Below are 26,178 nucleotides of genomic sequence, written 5' to 3' on the forward strand. Positions count from 1 at the left end.
AAGAATGGGGGTGGGGAGAGCTGTTGATTAACAAAAGCCTGCAAAGCAATGTGTTGTAGAATGGGCACTTTGAAAGTGATCTGCATTGCCATTCAATTGCAAATCTACTTACAGTGGACGAAGACAATTCTTGGTGCTGGTATTGGGAAGATAAGTTAGGAGAGCTTCTCCTCTTAAGAGAAATGCAATCAAATGCAAAACCTTTAACCATTGTTTTTCTGTTTTTATGTCACTGAGCACTCTAGTCTTAATTTTTCCACTTTGAATAGATCAGATAGGATTTGAGAACAAGCAGAGAAAGTACAGTAAAACAAACTGCATACTTGAGTTCTATTCCAATAAAAGCAGGTCATTCTATTCATTCTCTGTTCATAACTAGAATAACAGAAATAAGACTCAATGAAAAATTGTTCATGGGAGATTTGAAATTTCCACTATTACAATTAGCTCCTTTTCACCTTCCTGTTCAGTTTTCTCTCAACAGAAATGTGAACTTTCATGCTTAGCCAAGGCACATGTTAGTCATATGTTTTTTATTTCACATGGCAAAGTGCGTAAATATTTTTATACAATGAGTAGATATGCAGATGGTTATCTTAGATTGTTAAAAGTTAATCAGAAACTTTTTTCTTAAGCAGAATAAATGTCAGCTGTTGTAGATTCAGTGTAGATTGAATTAAAAATTCACTTGTTGATCAATACTTGGTACCATTTCACAATTGGCTTTGTAGCAAGAGGATAAAATCGTCAAAATCAGTTGGGAGTATGGATCTACTGTGAGGAACCTAGGCACCCTCTTTTCCTGGGCAAGAGCAGGTCCTGGAGCTCCTGTTAGTTTCTGGTCATCAATTCATGTATTATCAGATATGAATCAAGCAGTTGAAAACATATAAATTTGAAATAGCACACTCTCTGAAACGTGCTATTGTGAAAGTCCCCATCAAGATAAAATGTTGAAAGCATATTCCCAAGGGAAGATGGAATTGTTCTGTCACATGATTTAATAGAAGGTAGTTCAATTCACATTCACATTCAATTCACAGTTTTAAAAAATATAAAGGAACTTATTGAAATGTACATTATCAAGATCTTGGTGGTTAGCATAGACATGTTTTGTTTCATTTATTAAACATCGCTATATGTATAGTATTTCCAGTGCAATATTGTAGCTGTGTAGAAAGTGATTTGACATTTGTTCTAAACAGGATCCTATATGTAGAATCCCGCTGAAGCAATGTCATTCCAGCCATTTTGCACCCACATGTGCAACTGGTTTGTCTTGTGTTGCTGTGCAAACTACAGCTCACTTTTCAGGCTTCTCGATCTGGCATAAGGAACTTGAGCTGGTACAATTCCTTGGCAGCCTCTTATATAGGTTGCTACAACTCTACTGTCAGTATGACAATGTCTTACAGTATGATTAATGTCTTAATGCCATTGGTCCTAATGGTAAGCTGTTAACTTTTGCAGCTGCTTTAATTCTTCTATCGTACCTATATCCATGTACTGTGTGTTGGCATCCTTCAGTCTCGGAAGACTATGGTATCGCGCACTGAATAGTGGTTCTGGAACAGTGTCCTCTCCAGTGCGCGAAGCCTGGGTAAAATAGATATGGAGGATAGTTACCCATGCCACAAATCCCCCCATGTCGCTGAAATGGTCCAATGGAAAGGCAGAAGCCAGCACAGTTGGTTGCAGCGGCTTCGCAGGAGTTGCCAGAATGTGACTGTGTTCAGCCATGAACTGCTGCCTTAGGGACTCCGGCTCTGGATTTTGCCTCAAGGTTGACTCCTGAATCCTTTTCCATAACTGGATGTAGCCACAAGTCAGTGGAGGTTTGGAATCAGTTTTCCTTCTCTCAGATGAGCTGCCTTCCCAGGTTAATGAGTCCCATCTATCTACCCTGTGGCTGTTTAGTCTCCTCTTAGGACAAGTACAGCTAAACAGAGGGCCTGTTCTTAACCCCAGCCCCCAGGGGAAGTCCATGTACTATGTATTTTAATTGTAAGCCACTTTGAAAGCACAATATAACTAGAGAGGGAGCACTCACTTCTGTTTCATTGACATGGAGATAGTTCAGACTCTTCCTTTCAGAGGAAAGAGTCAAGAAGCCTCAAATGTACTCCATTCGCATCTTCTTTGCCTGACATGCTGAGCTAAACTGAATAGTCTAGGTCAGTGATTCTCACACATTTAGCACCGGGACCCACTTTTTAGAATGAGAGTCTGTCAGGAGTCAGGACCCACCAGAAGTGATGTCATGACCGGAAGTGACATCATCAAGCAGGAACATTTTTAACTATCTTAGGCTGCAATCATACCCACACTTATCCAGGAGTAAGTCCCATTTAATATCATTGTTAAAAGAATATACAGAGTACCTTGTTAAAAGTAAAGGTCTGTAACATTTCCCCAAATGCAGTCACATACCATCAAGTCTAATATTTTAAAAATAAAATATTGAAATGAATGGGGACCCTCCTGAAACCAGCTTGCAACCCACCTCCACAGTTTGAGAAACACTGGTCTAGGTCATCTTCCTTTTGAAGGAGAGTCTGACACTCTCAAAATGAATTCATCTAAACTAGGAATACTCATGCTGTGTTTGCTTACAACCTTTTCCAGAAATATTTAATGGTACATGCGTAACTTAGTTATCACTGTGTTTCTGTAACAAAAACCAAGGAGTTCATATCACAGCAGCAGCATAATACTTTTTTCAGAAAGGAGTTAAAGCCTACTTCTAAAAAAATAATCTGTGCACTGTCAAACCTTGGCCAGTCAGGTGGGCTGGGGATCTTTTAAGCAGGCTGATGTTCCTATCACCTCACAAGAGAAATATTCTTTGAATATGAAGTTACATTTTTGCTACTAAACAGCCAATGATAGACTTGTCTGCCTTTATGTAATCTTTGTTGCAGTTAAGAACAGCCCTGCTGGATCAGACCATAGGCCCATCTAGGCCAGCTTCCTGTATCTCACTGCGGTCCACCGAATGCCCCAGGGAGCACACCAGATAACAAGAGACCTGCATCCTGGTATCCTCCCTTGCTTCTGGCATTCTGACATAGTCCATTTCTGAAATCAGGAGGTTGCACATACACATCATGGCCTGTAACCCATGATGGATTTTTCCTCCAGAAATTTGTTCAATCCCCTTTTAAAGGCATCAAGGCAAGATGCCATCACTACTTCCTGAAGGAGTGGCAAGGAGTTCCAGAGACAAACTGAGTAAAGAAATATTTTCTTGTGTCTGTTCTAACTCTCCCAACACTCAATTTTAGTGGATACCCCCTGTTTCTGTTGTGTGAGAGGGAAAAGAGCATCTCTCAATCCACTCTATCATTCCAGTGCATAACTTTGTATGTCTCAATCATACCCCCCCCTCAGACGTCTCTTTTCTAGACTGAAGAGGTCCAAATGCTGTAGCCTTTCCTCATAGGTGAGGTGCCCCAGCCAAGTAATTTTAGTCGCACTCTTTGCACCTTTTCTATTTCCAGTTGCATAGAAAGATCTAAAGCATTGATTGAGTTCCTTGCATAAAGAAATATCTGCTGAAGAGACAGGCCCATACATGAATGTTGCTGTATTTTCTGTTGAGCATATTTTGTTTGTGTTTCTGCTTCTTAAAATACAGTTGGAGCCTATTTATTTGAGAAATTTCTATCCATGAATCTGGCTCAACATGAGTCCCCAGGACCTGCGTGGAGCCGGACTTGGCCCCACCTGAGCCCTCCGGAAATGAGTGGAGCTGTGCTCTAGTCACCTCCAGAGGTTCTACTGAACAGCCTCCACGGGCCTCAGAAAGGCCTCCAGAGGTCCTAGAAGGACTATGTGCAGCCTCTACAGGCCTCAGAACAGCTCCGGATACAACTGGAGGAAGGCTCTGGTTGCATTCAGAGCTGGGTAGACCCCGAATTTTGCATGACTTGAGCTGCAATCCTAACCACACTTTCCTGAGAGTAAGCCCCATTGAACAAAATAAGACTTACTTCTGAGTAGACCTGGTTAGGATTGTGCCCTTCATTTCACATGAAATTTGATATTCGCGTGGGTTCCAGGAATGGAATCCTCATGAATAATGAGGGTCCACCTGTATTCATCAAACTTCTGTGGAAACCTAGCTACCTGGTCAGCAATGTATGAAACTTCTTTTATATTTTAGCAAAGATGTCTGCACATTCTCTGCATTGTAAGAAACTACTGGCTGGATCTCATTTTAAGTCTTTGGAAAAATTAATGAAACTTGATCATTGGCCGATTTGATTAGGAAGGATCATTTTGAAAATTAAAATGTGCAGACTATAGGCAATATAAATTAGAATCATATGAAGTCATCAGCTGTCCCCACCATATAGTCCTTGGCAGCTAGAAGATTGAACCAGCATAGAACAGTGCAACTTTCTTTGAGATGTGCCATAAGTTAGGCAGTGTTTGAGACAGTATTGATTGTTTTATACTATTATTATTATTATTATTATTAACAACAGTATTTAATATATTGTATTTATATATTGTGTCAAATGCTGTCTAATTTATGGCTCACCTTCTTTATAAACAAGCTTTCTATCACTATACAATCATTCCTGGATAGTTAAAGCTAATTTAGACATCAGTGTATATTTTTGATCCATTGTGTGTCACTTCTGTATTTACATTGAATCAAGATGGGGGGGGGAATAAAGAGGGACTGGACTACTCTCTGAGTACTCAAAGCTGAAACTTAGCTCAATCAGTATATACAGTTCACACAGAGGCTCCTTAATTGTGCATATGCTTAGCTTACACACACAGACTATTTTACTTAACCCATCATGCAGTACATCATGCATTGTCTTCATCATGCCCATCACTAGAGACAGTAGGCAACTTCAAGTGAATGCAGATTTGAATCTGAACCATTGTGGTACATACTTTATTAAAAGTAATACATTAATCCAACTTTGTTTTCTCTCTTTTTTTTAGGCTGGACGCAAAGAAAGAAGTGATGCTTTAAATTCGGCAATAGACAAAATGACAAAAAAGACAAGGGATTTACGTAGACAGGTATTGTATTAAATATGTGTAAGATGTTCATGCGTGCTGCATGATCTATTTCTGATGTGCAAACCCCAAATCTCTTCATTGCTTTGAACTGGTACTAGGTCCCTAAATGCTAAAAGTGATGAGCAGTGTAATATTAAAAAATTGTTCACTCAAGATTCTCTTGAGTATGGTGATGGGCACTTGTCTCGGCTTCATTTCTATGGGCAGAAACTACTTGGTGAGCCATGGGAAATAAAAAGGAACAACAGGTTTAATTGGTAGATGAGGGCTTGCCCACCCATAGTTGGTTGACCGGCATCTTTGTGCTTCCTTGTACAGCAGTTCCTTCTTGCTTCTGTGGTCTGAGTTGTACTAAACAGGAGAAATTATTTTCTCTTCGTTAGTGGACCTTTTTAGAAAGAGAGCCTGAGTTGGAGTTCAGAGAGATTTAAAAAGGCTTGAGGTGCAATTTTAATTGCTTTATAAGGTCCAGGACCCCAGTGGTGCAGTGCAGTATCAGAGACCCGGATGTTTAGGAAAATTGTCTCCTTCTGCTGCACTGATGCTGGGAGAAGCATTACTGGCTGCTTTCACTGCTCCCACATTGCCCAGTAAACCTACCAGGTCCCACCCACATGGCATTATTTACCTGGCATTGGTGGCAAATTGCAGTTCCACACTTCACATTGCCAGTGTGGCTGGTGGTGCCATATTTTCCCTACAATACCCTGGCTCCCAGAAGAACATTGTCGTGCTCTGCAGAACAGTAGCAGTTCAGTCATTGGTACCAGTAGGTACTACAGGTCACTGGGACACTAGCATTTGCTCAGGGATTTCACATGGTTATACTGGCCCTCACTGTAAGGCTGCAGTTCTCAAACTCTCAGGGAGTTTGAGGACCGCAGTAAATTATTGTGTAGGGCAGGGAAAAGGCAGCGACATGATCCCCAGGATCACGTTGCTAGGGGGCTACAGGGACTAGCATGCACTTACAAGTCCCTGGTACAGCCTCCCAGGGGTGCAGGGAGCCCTGCGCAACCCTCTGGAGGGCTCTCCATCCTTCAAAAAGTGAAAGCAAAGCAATTGCACTCCACTTCTGGTTTTGTGAAGGCAGAGCGCGATTGCTCCGCTTTCACTTTCTGAAGGATGGGGAGCCCTGCAGATAAGAACATAAGAACAGCCCCACTGGATCAGGCCATAGCCCCATCTAGTCCAGCTTCCTGTATCTCACAGAGGCGCACCAGATGCCCCAGGGAGCACACCAGATAACAAGAGACCTCATCCTGGTGCCCTCCCTTGCATTGGCATTCTGACATAGCCCATTTCTAAAATCAGAAGGTGGCACATACACATCATGGCTTGTAACCCATAATGGATTTTTCCTCCAGAAACTTGTTCAATCCCCTTTAAAGGCATCCAGGCCAGATGCTGTCACCACATCCTGTGGCAAGGAGTTCCACAGACCGACCACACGTTGAATAAAGAAATATTTTCTTTTGTCTGTCCTAACCCTCCCAACACTCAATTTTAGTGGATGTCCCCTGGTTCTGGTATTGTGAGAGTGTAAAGAGCATCTCTCTATCCACTTTATCCTTCTCATGCATAATTTTGTATGTCTCAGTCATGTCCCCCCTCAGGCGTCTCTTTTCTAGGCTGAAGAGGCCCAAAAGCCATAACCTTTCCTTATAAGGAAGGTGCCCCAGCCCAGTAATCATCTTAGTCGCTCTCTTTTGCACCTTTTCCATTTCCACTATGTCCTTTTTGAGACGTGGCAACCAGAACTGGACACAATACTCCAGGTGTGGCCTTACCATCGATTTGTACAACGACATTATAATATTAGCTGTTTTGTTCTCAAGACCTTTTCTAATGATCCCAAGCATAGAATTGGCATTCTTTACTGCCGCTGTACATTGGGTCGACGCTTTCATCAAGCTGTCCACCACCACCCCAAGATGTCTCTCCTGAACTGTCACAGACAGCTCACAACCCATTAGCCTTTATGTGAAGTTTTGATTTTTTGCCCCAATGTGCATGACTTTACACTTACTTTCATTGAAACGCATCTGCCATTTTGCTGCCCGTTCTGCCAGTTTGGAGAGATCTTTCTGGAGCTCCTCACAATCACGCCTGGTCTTCACCACTCAGAAAAGTTTGGTGTCTGCAAACTTTGCAACCTCACTGCTCACCCCTGTCTCCAGGTCATTTTTGAAGAGGTTGAAAAGCACCGGTCCCAGGACAGATCCTTGGGGCACACCGCTTCTCACCTCTCTCAATTGTGAAAATTGCCCATTGACACCCACTCTCTGTTTCCTGGTCTTCAACCAGGTCTCAATCCATGAGAGGACCTGTCCTCTAATTCCCTGACTGTGGAGTTTTTTCAGTAGCCTTTGGTGAGGGACCGTGTCCAACGCCTTCTGAAATGTCCATGGGTTCTCCCGCATCCACATGCCCATTGACCTTTTCAAAGAATTCTAAAAGGTTTGTGAGGCAAGACACCCTTACAGAAGCCATGCTAATTCTCCCTCAGCAAGGCCTGTTTGTCTATGTGTTTTGAGATTCTATCTTTGAGGCATTCCACCATCTTACCTGGTATAGATGTTAGGCTGACCAGCCTGTAGTTTCCCGGGTCCCCCCCTTTCCCTTTTTAAAGATAGGCGTGACATTTGCTATCCTCCAATCTTCTGGCACCGTGGCTATTTTGAGGGACAAGTTGCATATTTTCGTCAATAGATCAGCAACTTCATTCTTCAATTCTCTAATAACTCTTGGGTGGATGCCATCAGGGCCCGGTGACTTATTGATCTTCAGTTTATCAATGAGGTCTGAAACATCTTCTCTTTCAACCTCTATCTGACTTAATTCCTTGGTCAGGAGGGGCCATTCGGGCAGCGGTATTTACCCAAAGTCTTCTGTTGTGAAGACAGATGATCATGCAGGACTCCCTGCAGCCCCCTTAGGGATGTGATCCTGGTGATTGCATTGCTGCCTTCCCCTACACCCGCCCCTTAAAGGGGCAGAGACCAGGGTCCTCAGGCTGGGGCAGTGCAATGCCCTAGTTTTAGAAGCCCTGGTGTAAGGGAAGGAAACTTAACGCAACAGTCTTTTCTTATAGAGTAAAATCAGTTAAGGTTTTGATGTTACTTGGTGTAAAATTTGTCTAAATCTGTTACTTAACCACTTAGTTAGCACCTAAAACAGAGAATTTAAAAAAAATTAGATTTGAACCTAAATTTTTAATGGTTTGATTCTATCTCATATTGGTCTCTACAGTTCTGTCTATTGTAGCTTCGAGTGTAAAGTTTTGATTCAGTCTGGAGTTGGTTGAGCTAACCATGGGTGGAGAGGGAGTGTGCTTCATAGATGCATGCAGTGGTGTGTTCAAGCAGAGTTGGAGGTGTGGTATAAGGAACTCCTGTCTTCTCCCCCTTCTCCCAGCAGCAAAAGCCTACCTGACAAATCTATTGTCTGCAGAGATAGTTGCCCTGGGATGTCTTTCCTTGTGGGAAGAGTCAGTCATTGGCATAAACAATTTTGCATCTGTCTCCTTGGCCTCACTGGATGTTCAGCATGTTCAAAACAACTTCTTTGCTGTGTCAGTCTAATCACTGCATAAAAATTAGGGGTGACCAGCTTCTGTATCCCTTGTCCTGGATGTTTATGCTCTATAGTAGTCATCATGTAGTACTAATGGTACAGAAGAGTTCTGGAATAGCTAATGCCTTGTAACGCTACTCTTCCTGACAAGTGAAACTGGGTAAAGTTGTGCAATACCTTGATTTGGAACTTGGTAGGGCTGCTAAATGCCAGGTAAACAAGCTTTGTGGGTCATACCTAGCCTGAGTGCCATCAGGTGGCCAACCCTGATAGATGCAGTCAAGGCACTCACTGTTTCAAAACCTCCATGACCCTTCATTAGTAAGATGATGTGTTGCTAACTCAGGAGAAAAGTATGAATATCAGATTCTGTAGGTACAGCACCAGGGTTGAATGCAATTATGAAAGTACACTATTCTAGAAGGACAGCCAGGAAATGTAGCCTGAATGCATTGAATTCAGGTGATCAAAGACAGTCAGAGCTTGCCTTTTGTGTGTTTTAAACTGCTGATTTGTGTGCTCAAGTGCTATGTTGAATTTACCTGAAATCCAATTTCACAATTATTTTGGAACAGTCTTTTGGTAAAATGATTGTTTTGATGCTACAATCATCCTATGGCAACTTTTATCACTGTTAAACCAACTTGAGACATCCCTTGGGATCAGAAGCTATGGATACAAATATTTTAATGTGAAGCATTTTGGGGTGATAATTTGATAAAATGTGCTTTGGGATGCTCTCAAGCTATGTCAGTTTTGTGGAAGTGTAGGACTCTTGTCACTTGTCATGGTGGGAAAATCGCTGATAAAGTGTGTTCATCCTTTCATTAACGCTGTAGAAGAAAATGGTTGATCTTGATAGACTAAAATTGTGTTTTTCTCCATTCTTAGCTCCGCAAAGCTGTTATGGACCATGTTTCAGATTCCTTTCTGGAAACAAATGTGCCACTTCTTGTTTTGATTGAAGCTGCAAAGAACGGCAATGAGAAAGAAGTTAAGGAGTACGCACAGGTTTTCCGTGAACATGCCAACAAGCTGATTGAGGTATTGCAATGCAACCGCATAACATTTTGGCAAGGACTTCTGTAAATTCTATGTTGTGTGAAGAATTGCTTCCTCTTTATCCTGCCAGCCAATTTCATTATGGTTCTGGTATGCAGAGAGAGAGTGTGTGTCATCTCCTCACTACACAAATTGAATGTTTACATTGCTGTTCAAATGTCTATTATAAATATGCTTGGGGAACCAAAAAAGCACAATCCCTTGATTTTTACAAAATTTATAAAGCCTTCTAAGACTTAAGAAAATTTTAGGTTGTGTTCGAAGAAAGTTAATCATGGCTAGGAACAACAGTTGAAATCCATGAGAAGTCAGTCATGGCTGCCTTAAGTTCCATTAATTTCAGCGGGGCTCAATCATGGCACAATCCTATTCATATAGTCTCAGACACAAGTCCCTTTGTGTACAGTGAAGCTTACTGTCAGAAAAATGTGTATTAATATGTAGCTTTAATCATGACTAGTGTTCTCTGGATACAGCCCCTTACCCATTTCTGGAATAGAGTGGCATGAGAGTGGGGCTGCAACAGGAATGGGGTTAACAAAAAAGCCTCTCCTTGTTACTCAGATGGAACTGCCTTTTGTTCATGGCAGAAATATACAAAACTTAAAAGAAACACTTGTAATGGACACAACTGTATGTCATGGGATGGAAATTAAAGGTAACAACTGTAATGGACAGTTCCTTGTCCATTACCTTAAAAGAGACCTACAGGAAACAAAGTGCAAATGTCCAATTGTTAATGCTTGCTCATCTTGGCAGAGTTTTCAAACGTTGTCTGCCTTTTAAAAAGATGCAAAGTTGTAATATAAAACTAGTTTCTGCATCTCTGGAAACTTTCTCATCTAGGTTTGAAGCTTGATTTCCAGAAATCTGCTTTTACTTACATTTGAGTCCCTGGAAACAGATTATAAAACATGAAGAAACCTAATCCTTTTCCAGCTACTGCTTTGCATTTTTCATAAGACATTTTTAGATAAATAAATCTTATTCACAAGTTCTAGAGAGAACTTTGGAAAGCCTAAATGTTGACAATAAAAACAACCTGTTGGGCTAGTGCCAGACAGAAGAGCATTCCAAGCGTTTGCACTTGTTGACCAGAATTAATGCATTGAAAATGGCTGTAAAGTGTCATCTGATTTGTAACAATGGTAGAAGGTACAGGTCCCGCCTCGTTATACACAGATTTTTTATACACGGATTTGACTCAACATGAATGGCCGCTGTAAAGGAGAAGGAATGTGCTGATCCCTGGAGAAGGGGAAAAATGCACCCCTTTAAAATCACAGTTAAAAAACTGCTTTTTTACTATTGCAGAGAGAGAGTCATACAAGCGATTACAGGTATAACCTAAGTATCCACAGATTTTTTTATCTCAAAGCTGATGAGAAGGGCCCTTTAAAGGAAAACAGTCATTTAATAATGCCAGAAAGGGCAGCTGGGTAATGATCCATCAGTCATTCTCTCTGCAGACTTCACTCCTCCCTTCCCTCTGAGCATGTGAACTAAGGCTAAATGGCAGCGATTATCACCTTCTCCCTTCTGTCCCCCTTACTGGGCCTCCTGGTGAAGGGAGGGATTGCCTAAGTGAAGCCTAAGTGCCTGGAGAGACATTGATTGCCTCTGTGTGCATTATAAAGGTCAGCAAAGCTGTTTTTAAATCACCAGAACAAAGAGACGGTTTTTTAAATTGATTTGCCGTAGTGCATCTTTTGCCATCCACATGGGTTCTTGGAACCCTAGCAAATAATGATACTCAACCTGTATTTTCTCATAGGTTTCAGGTCTGCTTTTTATTAATTGTAATACATGAATTCAGGTGGCTTTACTACTTGCTGCTTTTAACACAAGTGTGTAAAGTCTTTATGCTATGATATTTGAAGTTATCTTTTAAAAAAAAATCGTCTTGAAATTTATTAAATAGTTTAGTCCTAATCGGCTAGTATGTGGTTCGACTTGTGAAGTGCCTTGCATGGCGCTAAGTCTTGCAGTCACCAGTGTGGTTAGGAGTAATGGTGAGCCTTTCAACAGCAGTCTGAAAAAAGTTGATTTTTATGATCCATTAGGAGAAAAATTGTTTAAGCAGTAATTGGGAAGGACTTGAGGAAATGAGACAGGAACTTTGATCCAAGAATACGCAGGCCACTTCCTTGCTCAGAGAACTGAATTCTGTGCTTGCTTTCTGCAAGCAAACTCTTTACAGAGTTAAGAATGCCTCAGTTGATACATCAACCTAATTCTTTACTCCAATGTCATTCTTAATTAATTTCAGAGCAAAATTGATCCACGTTTAGCCTTCTAGAAAGACTATCCTTAAATTTCTGTCACCGCCACATTAGCTCAAATTTGTGGCAAACAGTTGTAGGAAAGTCACTGTATGTGTGCGTTTGTTACCATTATATGTGGCAGGATTGTCACTTGGGGGTAAATAGAAACTTGTTCATTCAAATGCTGGCAGCACCAGTAGGCAGCCTGAGGTCATCTGTGCCTCTTAGAATGAAAATGGCATCTTCTTGAAGATGGGTTACAGAGTTAGCAAAAAGAGCATTCTTTGATAAGTGCATTAAAAATTCTATCTGTATTACAACAAACATTTCCAAACTCAAAGATACTGGTCCTTTTTTTGCATTGGTTGAATTATCTACTTGCGTGCCTGTGGTTTGAAAAACATCATGATTATTGGTTATCAGCAGAATTTCTCCCTACCTCATAAAATAGTATTGTATGTGGGTCACATGTAAATGTTTTGACTCTTTTGACAATTTATATTATAGAGATTTGGCCGCCTCTGTCTCTTTCTACAGATGTGCAAATTTAACTATTTCAAAGCTAAGGTCAAACATCAAAACAGAAAAAAAAAGAATAGTTTGTTTCAGGCTTGGAAACTAGATTCTTCTCAAATTGCTTAGGGACTGGAACCCCTCTGGCTCTGATACTGCTCTTTTTTCAGAATCCTGGCTCCAGAAGATTCAGCTTCCCAATAAATGAATTCATGGACTCTGATAGAACCAGAACAAGCATTCAGTAGTCACATTTCACTCCCTGCTTCCAATTTTCCACAAGAAAGTTGGAGATCCTCCAGAAGCCACCCCTGTGCCATGTGGAGGTTCATGGCATGATGGAGGCACACCAAGTGAAAAGCAATGCTTTGTGTGTTAGTTCTAATCCAGCATTGTTACTCCTTTGCACTTCAACACATGCTTGAAGTTGATCACATGAAACCATTTCACACTAGTGTTGCGCTTCCTGGGCAGCTGACATGCAGACATCTTGTGTGATCAACCCCAACAACATGGCAAGTTCTTTATAACTGTTATGTCAAAGCTTCATTTCATAGAAACACTTTTGGGCAGTCTTACATGGAAACTTAATGTTTTGAACCAATCTATTAAGATCCTGGCCAATGAGAACAAAGTGACAGTACTGAGGAAATAAACTTATCTTTTTGATCACCTAATATGATGGATAAAATGGCTCTTCCGTTTTAAGTCAGGCTTTGCAGTCATTGACTAGAACTGAGGTGGTATAACCAATAACTTTTAAAAAGTCCTATATACAGTGATCCACAGGGGATCAGTTCCAGGGCCCTCTGTGGAAATGAATTTCCACAAATAATGAAATCGGCAGAAGGGCTTCCCAAGCCCTCCTGGACATGACCGGAAACACCGTCCAGTCATGTCTGGGAGGTCCTTGAAGCCCTCCAGACACAGGCTTGGCACCCATGTTGAATCAAATCCACAGTTGCAGATAAGGAGGGTCAACTATAGTTCTTCAGTTATGACGTTGTAAATTTATGTAATGAGGTTAAGATCCTCATCTGATATCCAGTTTAAAACCAGTTTCTAGCCTATATGACAACCTTACTACCTCCCTTTACTTCAGTGGCTTCTGACTGTAGAAGGGGTAACAAATCCAGGTTCTTTAGGACTCTATATGCTTGACAGATTGAAAATAGGCTTAATCTGGAATTGTGACAACCTTAATTAGAACAACTAGACACAGATGTGATGACAAAGAAATGATTTGAACTAAATTTGTTCTCACCTATAAGAATGAAAAAGCTGAGATTATATTTGTATCTTTGTTTGTTTGGCCATTTTAGAGATTTAAAAATGCTACATTTAAGAGCTGCGTTTGAGATTACATACCCAATTGTATCTGAAATATGTTGGAAATTGGATGTGGAAAGGAAACCATATGGGTGTAACATGAATCTAAGCTACACTACTGCTAATAGAATTGGCAAAGCTCTTCATTAGGTTTGTTTTGGATAAGAAAATAGCCAGTCTGTTCTTAAACATGTGTGTTCATTTCTGTGAATGCACAAATGAGTAAGTTTGTTTTAACCTTCCGGATCTCAAGTGAGGATTTTAAGCCATTTCTGTCCAGCCCACAGGTATACACATTTGTTCCCTGTTGCGTATATGCAACGTTGGGCGGAAGTGGCTTAATTTTTCTCCAGCTTCTTGCCATTCATTTTAATGTATTTATCATTGGTTCAGATATAAAGCTGTAAAATTGGAATGACATTTTTATATTTGAAAGTCATTTCCCCTCTGGAACAATGCCCTTAGTTCCAAGGGTGTGAAGTATGTTTGACTGTGTCTAAATATTAAAGTAGCAAATTCCGCACATTTCTTCCTTGTCACTTTCCAGCATAGTGGTGTTCTGCCAAAGTTAGATTGACCATCTTTATTAAATCAAATAAGTTTGGAACGTCAAAGATTGCATTCAGAGATAGTAACCTCTATTTCTTGATCTTTTACTCTATAGTCTTGAGATGGGTGTCTCAATAACAAGGCGAAGACAACTTGTCACTTGTGTTCCTGGGTTCCCAATCTAGATCAAATTTGCTGAAATTATGTTGTCAAGTATAATTGGCAATATAAGTCTCACTATATAGCTGCTTCAGGTGCCCTTTGGGGAGAAATGTGGGATAAAAATTGGGAGAATAGTCTGTCTGTCTAGGTGGGCAGGCAAGAGAGAACTGTCTTAAGTAAAGGCCTTGGTTTTTTCCAGGAAATCTGTAGAAGTAATGGTATTGATGATGGAGGGCCACTGGATAGCTACCATCTGCATAATCTTAGAACTTAAAAAAATTGGGTTAAAAATATGCACTTTGAGATTATTTATGAAATACTTAAGGGAGTACTGCTACACACACACGTATCCTTCAGAGGCATGCTTCTGACCAGAAGTGCCCCTTTCCATCAACAAGTCATATGAGAGGGCATCCCTAGTCAGGACAGGTATGTGTGGGAGCAGGAGGTTTTATTCTCCTCCCCAATGCACAGTTTTCAGTTAGATCTCCCCCTGAACTGCCAATCTGCTACCAAAAGTGGTAATTTTCTGAAATTGCTGCTCTGGCAGCAAATTATTGCTTCAGCGGGGCAATTTTCAGCTGGAAAATGACGTGCAGAGAAGGTAAAATTCCCCTCCCCCCCACACACTTCCCAATCCCAGCTGGGTTCTCACACCCACAGCGATCATCACTGTTGCTGTTTAAAAAGACACACTTTACACTTGGAAGCATGCCTCCGTTTTATTCATTGGCACACATGTATAGTTTGGCCCTTGCCTAACAACCAGTATCTGGGGGGAAAAAAATCCCACAACAAAACCCATCTGTAGCGCATAATGCTTACAAAGGTACATATACATGTGGAAGCATGGCAGAAAGTGTGTGAAAGCACTCATGGCTGAGCGTGAGTGAAGCCTGCTACAGCCAGTGTCAGAAGCTTGGCAGCAAAAATGGAGGGCAAAAAGTGTTGCACCCCCTTCCTACGCCTGGCCTTTCAAGACTGTGTATTCTTGTTTGTGTGCATGTGCGCACACTACTTCCTGGATGAAAGACTCTAAAATGTGTTTCTCTTTTTTGCTACTGGAGTGTTTATAAACTTTTGAGAAACCACCTGGTTTACTGACCATCATTCTGACTGATTTTGGAAGACTGCTGTTAAAAGGAGACAATTTTTTGGTCACTTCCAGTGGGGTGGAACATAGCATTCTTGTCTCTTTGTATTAGTTTTACATATTTCTTTGCTCAAATGTAGGCTTTAAATAACAAGCTGTCATTCACCTGTCAACTAATCACCATAAACCATTTTAGAATCCCTCCTCTGAGAACAAGTTCCAAAATACAGAAAATTTAGGCTTAAAAATAACATTGCTTTGTGTGCCCTTTTCATTACTCTCCCAAAAAGCAAATGCAAGAACTTGTCTCTAGATAGCAGCCCAAGGCTCCAAGCAAATCTCTAGAAACGGCCAGTTGTTGTCTTTTTCTGCACCAATTGGCAGTAATGTTCCGTTCTGTATAAATCTTGGATGCACATATCTGCTTGCACATGAGTGGAGGATGTTCCACACCAGACTAGGCTTTTGAGAGGCCAAATGGTTAAGTGAAACTATAGGCTAGAGCGCTCAGTGCAGATTATCTAATGTGTATGTTCTGTTTAGGCTAACCAAATGAATAGGCTCACACATGGGTGCAATGATGTAGTATGTTTCAGGAAAGGAGGATTAACAATGACTTCTCTATCGGAGAAGATTGTTTTCTTTCAGAATTGTCTTTACCATGTCCAGTATAATGTCTATGCAAAAAATAATACTTTTCTTACAAAGTGTTGCCTTTGATCACTCAATTGAAGGCTACCCTCCTAATTTGAATGATTCTTGTTTTGTTGCTTTCCTTGAGAATTGATGGTGTGGATTTGTTAAAAAGTATTGTAACTGTGGTACTTGAAAAACATACTATGAAAACTACTGATCCTAGAGACAAAATTATGCAAAACGATTTCATAAAATTATATAAACCATCCTAAAACACTTTTCCTTCCAATGCCTAGGTTGCCAACTTGGCCTGTTCTATCTCAAATAATGAAGAAGGTGTGAAATTGGTTCACATGTCAGCAAGTCAGCTTGAAGCTCTCTGTCCTCAGGTAAACAACAAGCTTATAAATTATATGTGAATTGCATGTCAAACATTGAGAATATAATATTTCAATCCAGATAATATTGTATCTGGTTGCATGGGCAGGCTTTTAGTTTTTCAGATATGCAGATTTCATAGTCACTTCATAACACAGATGAAGTTAATTGACTGGCATTAATTTCATAAGTCTGGAAATATCACTTCTGTTAAGTATTGCATCTATCAAAGTTCTTTTTTAATAAGAGATTAAAACAGTGGTTCCCAAACTGTGAGTTGTGACTCCACAGGGAGCCATGGAAACTAGCCAAGGGAGCTGCAGAATCCTAAAAAAAAAACAAAAAAAACCAGTGCCCTATACAATGTATATTGTAAATATGTTCAATAAACATACAATGTATAGGATTGTGGCCCCAATGGGGTATCGCATCCTATGGCCCAGTAGGTCAAAGGAGCTGCCTGTTGAAAAAGTTTGGAAGCCACTGGCTTAAAAGGTGGCTGTGTTGAGTTCAAGCTCATATGACTGTATGAGCTTGAACTCAACACAGCCACCTTTTAAGCTAGTGGCTCCCAAACTTTTTTGTAACTTCTGTCAAACTTCAAAAAACAGTTGAATTTAAAGCAATGACCGTAGGATCTCCTGTCAGCAGTGGTACCGTCCTCAATCTATTGGGCCACTCTTGAGTATAAGAAGGAATGTGAGTGTGCCTATCTATTGCTATTAAGATCTAGACATCAAGCAAAATTGTAATGCAAAAATGGAATATTCTATTTGAGTGTAGATAAACCTAGAAATGTACTATTAAAAAAACTTATTTGGATCACTAAAAAGAATTATCCTCTCACATCTGCTCTTCTCTGTATTAAGAGCTGCGTAGTGGGAGACCAAGGGACAAATCAAAAGTTCTTCAGTTTTGATCTTGCCACAAACTGCCTATGGGTCTGAGGCTATCTATTCTCTCTTGGCATTCACAGGTCATCAGAAAGACACTACTAACTAGCATTTCAGCTTCCTAGATCACATCTCATTTCAGGCACATGAAAACAGTAAAAACTGGGAATTTTATCTTGTTACAGGTTATTAATGCAGCTTTGGCTTTGGCTGCCAAGCCACAAAGCAAGCTTGCTCAAGAAAACATGGAGATGTTTAAAGAGCAATGGGAAAAGCAAGTCCGTGTGCTGACAGATGCTGTAGATGACATCACTTCTATTGATGACTTCCTGGCAGTGTCAGGTAAAAGGCTACAGTTTACTATTCTTTTAAATCTTAGCTTTGCTGCTCATCACAGTGGCACCTGGAGTTTCTTGCCAATACACTGTTGTTAATAGCCATTTTAGTTTGTTGCAGTGGTGATGGTACTGAAGCAATTTAGACTGAGCTTTTGTGGACAAGAGCTCATTTTATCAGGTGTATGGTGGAGATGAAAGTATAAATGACATGCACACACATGTTTAGAGAGAGAATTTGTTTCACAAGAGGAAATTTAAAGATAAGGAATATTTCCCAATAGGAAATGTCAACATAATCATGGTGTACTTGGAACAATGTTTTCTCTCAAACAAAACTCTCAACTTCAGGAATTTTATTTGTATTCTTTACACAGTGTGTAATTACTGAGGTTCATAATGCCTGGTTGTATTAGGTGTAGCACATTTATAAAAGAACATTATTGTATATATAAACTTCCTGATTTGCTAGAAAACAAATCTGTTTGTACTTTTTGGTTTACTTGCTGACACAAATTACTTTAGATAAATGAATACTTGATCCAGCTTACACCAAACTTTAATTTACACATTTTCATTGCAGGCAGTGTTCGAATAATTTGTCTTAGTATGTAACCAATATATAGGATTTTGTATTCTGTCACTGTATAAAGTGGCTACTGCAGGAAGAGCATCAGAGAACTTTGTTGTAATGGGTGTCAGTGATGGCTAGAGATATGTAGTCATTCTAGTGTGCAGGACCTCCCCTGTTAGCATCCACAGACCTGAGCTAGATTTCCATAGATTCCATGCCCTTCACTTTCCTTGCTTCTGTACTGAGGTCAGTAGTTTAGATTTAAGACATAGTGGTAGGCTTAACAAAGATTCTGTGCTAAGAATACTCCGAACAAGATTTATTTGCAGTTTATTCCCCATTAATGGCAGATAACAATACATGGGGAAAACTTGTGTGTTGCTATGTATACTTTGAGCTTCTTAGCTGGCAGTCCCTAGCAGAAGTCCCACGACTTTGTAAAGTGTGGTAGGTTTCTCCAGTCATAACTCAAAGTCCTAAATAGCTACTTTTTACATACGTGGGCACACAAGACCCCATGCATAATGACAAGGGCCATTTCAAACATTATTGGCACATAGTACAGATTTTCCTATGCATGGAGGAAAACTATTAATACTGTACGCTGCAGCATGAAATTGTGTACTTATAACAAACGTGGCAAATTTCAAGTTGATAGCATACATTTTTCCACTTTGGAGCAGGTAGGGCATGCTCTGTGATGTGTGCATACACCATGTAGTTTAATTTTTGGCATTCTTATGCACTGAATTCAAGGGGACCTATTCCCTATTTCATGTCTCTAGGATTGAACTAGGCTTTTGGAGAAGAGATACATGATTCCTGCCCTATTTGCTATATTCAATGTCTTGCCACAATTGGTCCTTCCGCTCAGCAATGAGGTTCCTTGTTTTGAGACCAGCACTCCAGAATTTTCCTCAAAAGGCTTAAAAGCAAGATATTGGCAGTGACTGAGAAAGTGGGCCTGAAGGAGTATCTTCTATATAGCTTAGAGATGGGAAGAGCTATAACAGTGGTTCCCAAACAGTGAGCTGTGACTCCCTGGGGAGCCATGGAAACCAACCAGGAGAGCTGCAGAATCCTCATGAAAAACTCACTGCCTTATACAATGTATAGGATTGTAGCCCTAACAGGGAGCTGCGGCCAGTGGCCCAGTAGGTCAAGGGAGCCGCTGTTGAGAGAGCTTGGCAACCACTGGCTTTTAAGCTGGGGTTTTCTGAGATTTGGAATCCAGAGAGGTGTGTTGAAACTGGAAGGACTAAATTTGTTGGAATTGATGAGCCAAATTTTTAATGTTGAGATTCCACCACAGACTTGAGAAGGCAACAAAAAGCTCACAGGTGTAATGTCCAGTCTGCAAAAGTTTTCCCGTGACATCAGCCCAGTAGGGAGGAGCCAAGAACTTGAGTATTAGATTAAAAGCAGCATGGGCTTATATTAGCAATCCTTGTGCTAACTCTGTTCTGCTTTCTTTCTTTCTGCTATTTTGCTGTTTGCTGTATCTCTTTATATTTTAAGGACTACTTAAAACCTGATCTCCAAGGCACCATGTGATAACCTCAACCAAGTCTCTGGTGAAGGTTGCTTGTTTTAGTCAATCAGTTTATAAACTTGACCTTATTGGACTGTTTAAAAAGTGGCCTGGGTGATACCCAGATTAGGAACATTTGTGGGACTATGATATCAGCAGTGCATGACAAAACTGGAGAAAAAAACTTTCTTGTAATCAAGTCCACTTTTTTCATAAAGCACCATAAATGCTGCAGTTCTAATATTTAATGCTGCATTCAGTATTTATTGAATGCAAGATTGGAAGTATCGTACAGCGTGAAATTGTCAGCTGCCTGAGGAATATGGATACAGTATATTTTGAGAATCTGAACTTGAGCATCTTAATTTTTGTAGGACCTTAAAAGTTCAAAGTCCTGAATGAATAAACGTAGCAAGGCGTAAAGCCTGTTTCAACTTAATAGTTATTAAGCGTGTGCTTAGGTATTTGATCTGTAGCACTTAGCTTGCTGCCAGATTGACATACAAACTACTTTAGAACATTGATTGGATCACTGTCTGTCTATACTCACAGTTTAAGTGAAATAGACTTGAAATCTGTGAACTGTGATCTTTACCTTTCAATTAAATTGTGATAAACTGGGATATTGAATGGGAACTCCAACTGTCTGGCTTTGGTTCTTGTCAGTCTTAGCCTTGTATGTTAACATGCAGGTACTGATATATACATGATTGGGACAAAATGTTTTCTAAAATCTATCTGTCCTTTTACCACCAGAGAATCATATTCTGGAAGACGTAAACAAATGTGTCATTGCTCTCCAAGAAAAAGATGTTGATGGCTTAGATCGCACTGCTGGTGCAATTCGTGGTCGTGCTGCTAGAGTAATTCATGTTGTCACTTCTGAAATGGATAATTATGAACCTGGAGTCTACACAGAAAAGGTTCTGGAAGCAACAAAGCTGCTGTCAAATACAGGTAGGATAAATTCTTCAGACTTTAACCTGGGGTACTTAACATTTTTTAATGCATGATCTCGTCTGATCTCGGAAGCTAAGCAGGGTCAGGCCTGGTTAGTACTTGGATGGGAGACCGCCTGGGAATATCGGGTGCTGTAGGCTTATACCATAGTTTTTCGAGACTGAAGGTTGCCAACCATTTCATAGGACTTGTGTCAGTGTTGTACTGGGGACATAGCGAAACTGTAGACTTATTTCAAGACATATTAACTGCTTAAATCTCAGCACTAACATCCAAGGCATTTTGCTTGAGATGTGGATTTGCAGTAGCCATAACATTTACGTGCCTCATTCAATGAGCAGAGGATATAGTCACTGGAAAGCTAATAGCTTCCTATATAACCAGAGTGGCCAAATTTGCTTAACATAAGAGCTGCATATGATAAACTTCAGAAGTTGAGAGCTGCAAAAGAGACATTTGAGAGTTGTAATAGTTAAGAAGCATTTAAATTTTAAATATATTTGCTCGTCATAAACATCAGTCTTTGGTTTTAATTCATTGGATTCTCAGTTTATACCTGGTAAATAATTATAAAGCTTGAAAATTTTGTTTACCTTTTATATTAATATATATGCAAAAAGGAGCTCAGTCAACATTTCTGAAAGCCGCACATTATATGTCAAAACAGCCACATGTGGGTCCTGAGCTGCAGTTTGGCCACCCCACTCTATAACATGCCGTAACTGAACAGTTTTTTCTCTCAGATACAGCCATGCTTCTCTTAACGACAGAGATGCAGACCGGCACTCCCATAATCAAGCAAGGCTTGACATTAAGTGAAGCCTCCCAAAGGCGAGGGCAGCCGTGTTCCCCTTGCCTCCAGAGGTTTTTCTGAACCTTACAGAGGCAGCACACATCCATGTGCTACTTCTGCGAGGCTCAGAATACCCATTTCGGGCAAAAAGGCGTAACTTCAGGTTTTCTGGTAGACTAGAAGTCATGCATTTTTGACCAAAACAATCGGTCTCAGCGTCACAGAAGCAGCATGCAGATGCGCACTGCCTCTGTGAGGCTCAGAAAAGCCTCCAGAGGCAAGGGAAGTGCGGGGATTGACAGGGACCAGTGGCAGCCGTCGCATATGTGAGCTGTTGCTGGTTGGAACGTCAACAAGCACGACTGTATACCAGAACTCTTGTCAGTGAATAAAACAATTGTATGTTAATATCACCCCTCTATGTCTCTGGCCTTTGAAATGAGTCTGGTGCACTATTAAATGCCAGCCAGCAGCAATGCTTTTCTAGCATAATCTAAAGCAGCGACGCTTAAAATTGCACTTGCTGCACACTGGAAATGAGCTCCCTGACATGACCAGCACTTTTAGTTCCAGAACGCCACGGGACTTCATGTTCCCAGAACAGGACGACACGATGCTCCAGCCAGTCATATCTTCATGGAAATCCAGGCACAGTGACTGCTGGCGCATTGCACCGTAGACACGACTGGCTGGACCATTGCATTGTCCTAATCTGGTGACATGAAGTTCTGCCAATCATGGGAGAGAAGGATTTGACCAACCCCCAAATCCAGCCTTTGGGCCAGGGTTCGACCGGTCCTGATCTAAAGGCAGACTATAAAAACCTGTTTCACCTGTCAGTCTAGGCAGAAAGTCACAGTGGGCATTTAGTTCAGTAATGACCTTGAATTAAAATGAATTAATCATAAAAAACAATAGTCTACTTCAGAAAAATATGATGTTGTGGCAGATATTCAGTCTTGGAGCACTATGAACATGTGTTTTGCTTATCTAGTTGTAAACTTTTTGTTGGCAACCTTCAGTCTCGAGAGACTATGGTATCGTGCTTTGAAAGGTGGTTTTGGAACATCATCTAGTGTGGCTGAAAAGGCCAATTCGGGAGTGACAATCCCTTCCACAACGGGAGCAAGTGCAGTCTGTCCCTGGTCTGTCTCCCTGGCTATGGGCCTTCCTTCTTTGCCTCTTAGCCTCAGACTGTTGGCCAAGTGTCTCTTCAAACTGGGAAAGGCCATGCTGCACAGCCTGCCTCCAAGAGGGCCGCTCAGAGGCCAGGGTTTCCCACTTGTTGAGGTCCACTCCTAAGGCCTTCAGATCCCTCTTGCAGATGTCCTTGTATCGCAGCTGTGGTCTACCTGTAGGGCGCTTTCCTTGCACGAGTTCTCCATAGAGGAGATCCTTTGGGATCCGCCCATCATCCATTCTCACGACATGACCGAGCCAACGCAGGTGTCTGTTTCAGCAGTGCATACATGCTGGGGATTCCAGCTCGTTCCAGGACTGTGTTGTTAGGAACTTTGTCCTGCCAGGTGATGCCGAGAATGCGTCGGAGGCAGCGCATGTGGAAAGCGTTCAGTTTCCTCTCCTGTTGTGAGCGAAGAGTCCATGACTCGCTGCAGTACAGAAGTGTACTCAGGACGCAAGCTCTGTAGACCTGGATCTTGGTATGTTCCGTCAGCTTCTTGTTGGACCAGACTCTCTTTGTGAGTCTGGAAAACGTGGTAGCTGCTTTACCGATGCGTTTGTTTAGTTCGGTATCGAGAGAAAGAGTGTCAGAGATCGTTGAGCCAAGGTACACAAAGTCATGGACAACCTCCAGTTCATGCGCAGAGATTGTAATGCAGGGAGGTGAGTCCACATCCTGAACCATGACCTGTGTTTTCTTCAGGCTGATCGTCAGTCCAAAATCTTGGCAGGCCTTGCTAAAACAATCCATGAGCTGCTGGAGATCTTTGGCAGAGTGGGTAGTGACAGCTGCATCGTCGGCAAAGAGGAAGTCACGCAGACATTTCAGCTGGACTTTGGACTTTGCTCTCAGTCTGGAGAGGTTGAAGAGCTTTCTAGTTGTAAACTAGAGCTTATAGAACATGAGGGTGCAATTTTGTACTAAGCCTAGCACATTCTATGGGACTACATGTTTATATAGCTAGTTGTGCTGGCTCAATGACGATGAAAGTGTTCTTTAAAAGTTGTAATCAATGCAACGTATAGTTCTTGGTTACATTAAATTATCCGTGGTGGGTCCTATCTCAGTCATTTCAACAGATCAACATAAAAGGCCCTGCAGCTTCTTGTCACCCTCTTGACTTCATGTGGCAGCAGTATTGCAGGCATGGCCCTACCTAACTATTGTAGGGTTTGGGCAGGATTATGTGAGAGAAGGCTGTCATTAAAAGAACTCTGTTCCATGCCATGTAAGGCTTTAAGGTAAACAAGGTGTTGGTGAACTGTATTTTATTTACAGTATTTTTATCCCACCTCTCTCCCCAAAGGAACCCAAAGCGGCTCAGTTTTGACTTTCAGAATCTTATTCACTTTATTTTCCTGTATATTCTTCAGTCATGCCACGTTTCACTGAACAAGTAGAAGCTGCTGTTGAAGCACTGAGTTGTGACCCTGCCCAGCCAATGGATGAAAATGAATTTATTGATGCTTCTCGATTGGTGTATGATGGAATTCGTGACATTAGAAAAGCTGTACTGATGATCAGGGTGAGTCTATATTTTATTGGAATGGCATTCTCAGTTTTTAAATGTACTAAATCTTAAGGTTTCCTTTCACCTGCTAAAGGAGCTCTTCTGCTAATTGAAGGAAACCATAGATTATAGGCTGGTATATTTAAAAAAAAAAAAAGATAAGGAACACATACACATGTTCTATACACTTATTAAAGTGCAGTTCATAGTAATTGCAACAAGTGAATTCAGATCTTAATTTCTGTTGACAATTGAATATTCATTTAAGTGGTGTTCTCCAAAACGGACTCCAAAAGTGCCTTCAACTGAAAAAATAAAAGGTACAATGGATTGTAGTATTTTATAGTGGTCTAAGCTGCTGATAGACTATATTTGAATCACTAGACTCCATATTTTACTCATTGTGTGTGATTAAATATGCTGCTTGTTTGTTTTGATGATTTTCCCCACCTTTCGCAGTCATGTTCAACAAGTTCAGGTGCCATTATATTACCACAGTTGCCAGAGGCAACTTGGAGACAACCAATAACTTAAAAGTCAAAGTTTAAAGCAACTCATCTGGTTGTCTGGAAGAGTTCATGTTCATGCTTTTATAACAGACTACTTCAGTGTGCTTTTGTGGGGCTTTCCTAGAATGTTCAGAAGCTGCAACTGGTGCAGTGTGCTGATGCATTGGGAATAAAAAACTTGAAACAGTATTGACTACTTGTCTTACTCAGTTTAAGTTGCTGATTCAGTATATCAAACTCTAAATTTTGGGTTTAGCATACCTGAGGAGTGCCTTTCTTATAAATAAACCCACCCTTTAACATATCTAGGAAAGTCCTTGTGCCAAGTTTCAATATTCAGGCACAGATTTGGGTTATGCACAGAGTAAGACCCTCTAGGGTGGTTATCCTTGTGTTTGCGAAGACTCCTTGGCAAGCAGATTCCATAAACCTATATGGTGTTTAGAATAACATTATCTTGGTTCTAGAAGGATTTTAATTAATTGGATTATTTGGCTGTTGACCTCTTATCTAGTTAATGTTTTCACAGTGAAAAAAATATCTGCACATTGACTTGATCCTTTAAGATCTGGATAGATATTCTCAGGTTGATTAAAACAGGATGGCACTTTCAAAGGATAAGGTGACCACCTGTTGCAAAGGAAATATATTTGAGTAAAGAGTCCTCTAAAGAGTTGAAATTGTATCTCATGATTCAGGAAGAAAATGCAAAAGACAAATGACCAGTCTGAATTTTGCAGTGTTGAATCAGCATATTACTATATTATATAAATTTAATAATACTGATATTCAACACGATGTACTTCACAAAGCAGTTTTACGTAGCAAAATAAATCAATAAGTTATTATTGGTTATATGGTTAATATACTTTAAGATGTTAATGAATGAATAGACTAAAATTCTCATGTGCTCATCATTTTCTTGAGCTTCTGCTGAAGGGCCTACCTATTGAGAGGTTTGCATTTCAATCTGAAATGCCAGTTGGATTGGTATAATGCTTTCGAAGCTAGTATTATAAGAAAAGCTTCTTAAATATGTGAAGATGTGACTAATATCTTTGATATTTGAATATGGAAGCATGAGAACATTATATAGTTGATGCATGTTTTGAATTGCTAGTACATAATAAAAATAACCCTGCAATAAAGGATAGGCTGGAAAACCATAATCTAGAAAGACTACTCTACTATAAAACAACTAATTGCAAATCTTTCAGTGCCTCTTTAATATAATGTTGAAATATAGGCCTGAATAAAATGGGGCTGTAAGAGGAATATGGCT

At 40.6% G+C, this 26,178-nt stretch overlaps 1 protein-coding gene across 2 annotated transcripts in view; it reads left to right on the forward strand.

The window, feature by feature from the left end:
• CTNNA1 (catenin alpha 1) overlaps window positions 1–26,178 on the forward strand; it is an 82,552-nt gene that overhangs the window by 39,543 nt on the left and 16,831 nt on the right. For both annotated transcript variants that reach the window (XM_066611231.1, XM_066611239.1), the window contains exons 8-13: window positions 4,966–5,046; window positions 9,514–9,666; window positions 16,527–16,619; window positions 17,687–17,843; window positions 20,698–20,898; window positions 24,251–24,402. In XM_066611231.1, coding sequence (XP_066467328.1) covers window positions 4,966–5,046; window positions 9,514–9,666; window positions 16,527–16,619; window positions 17,687–17,843; window positions 20,698–20,898; window positions 24,251–24,402 — 837 coding nt within the window. The remainder of the gene's footprint in view (window positions 1–4,965; window positions 5,047–9,513; window positions 9,667–16,526; window positions 16,620–17,686; window positions 17,844–20,697; window positions 20,899–24,250; window positions 24,403–26,178) is intronic.

This window comes from Tiliqua scincoides, chromosome 1 (assembly GCF_035046505.1).
Source record: "Tiliqua scincoides isolate rTilSci1 chromosome 1, rTilSci1.hap2, whole genome shotgun sequence".
NCBI lineage: Eukaryota > Metazoa > Chordata > Lepidosauria > Squamata > Scincidae > Tiliqua > Tiliqua scincoides.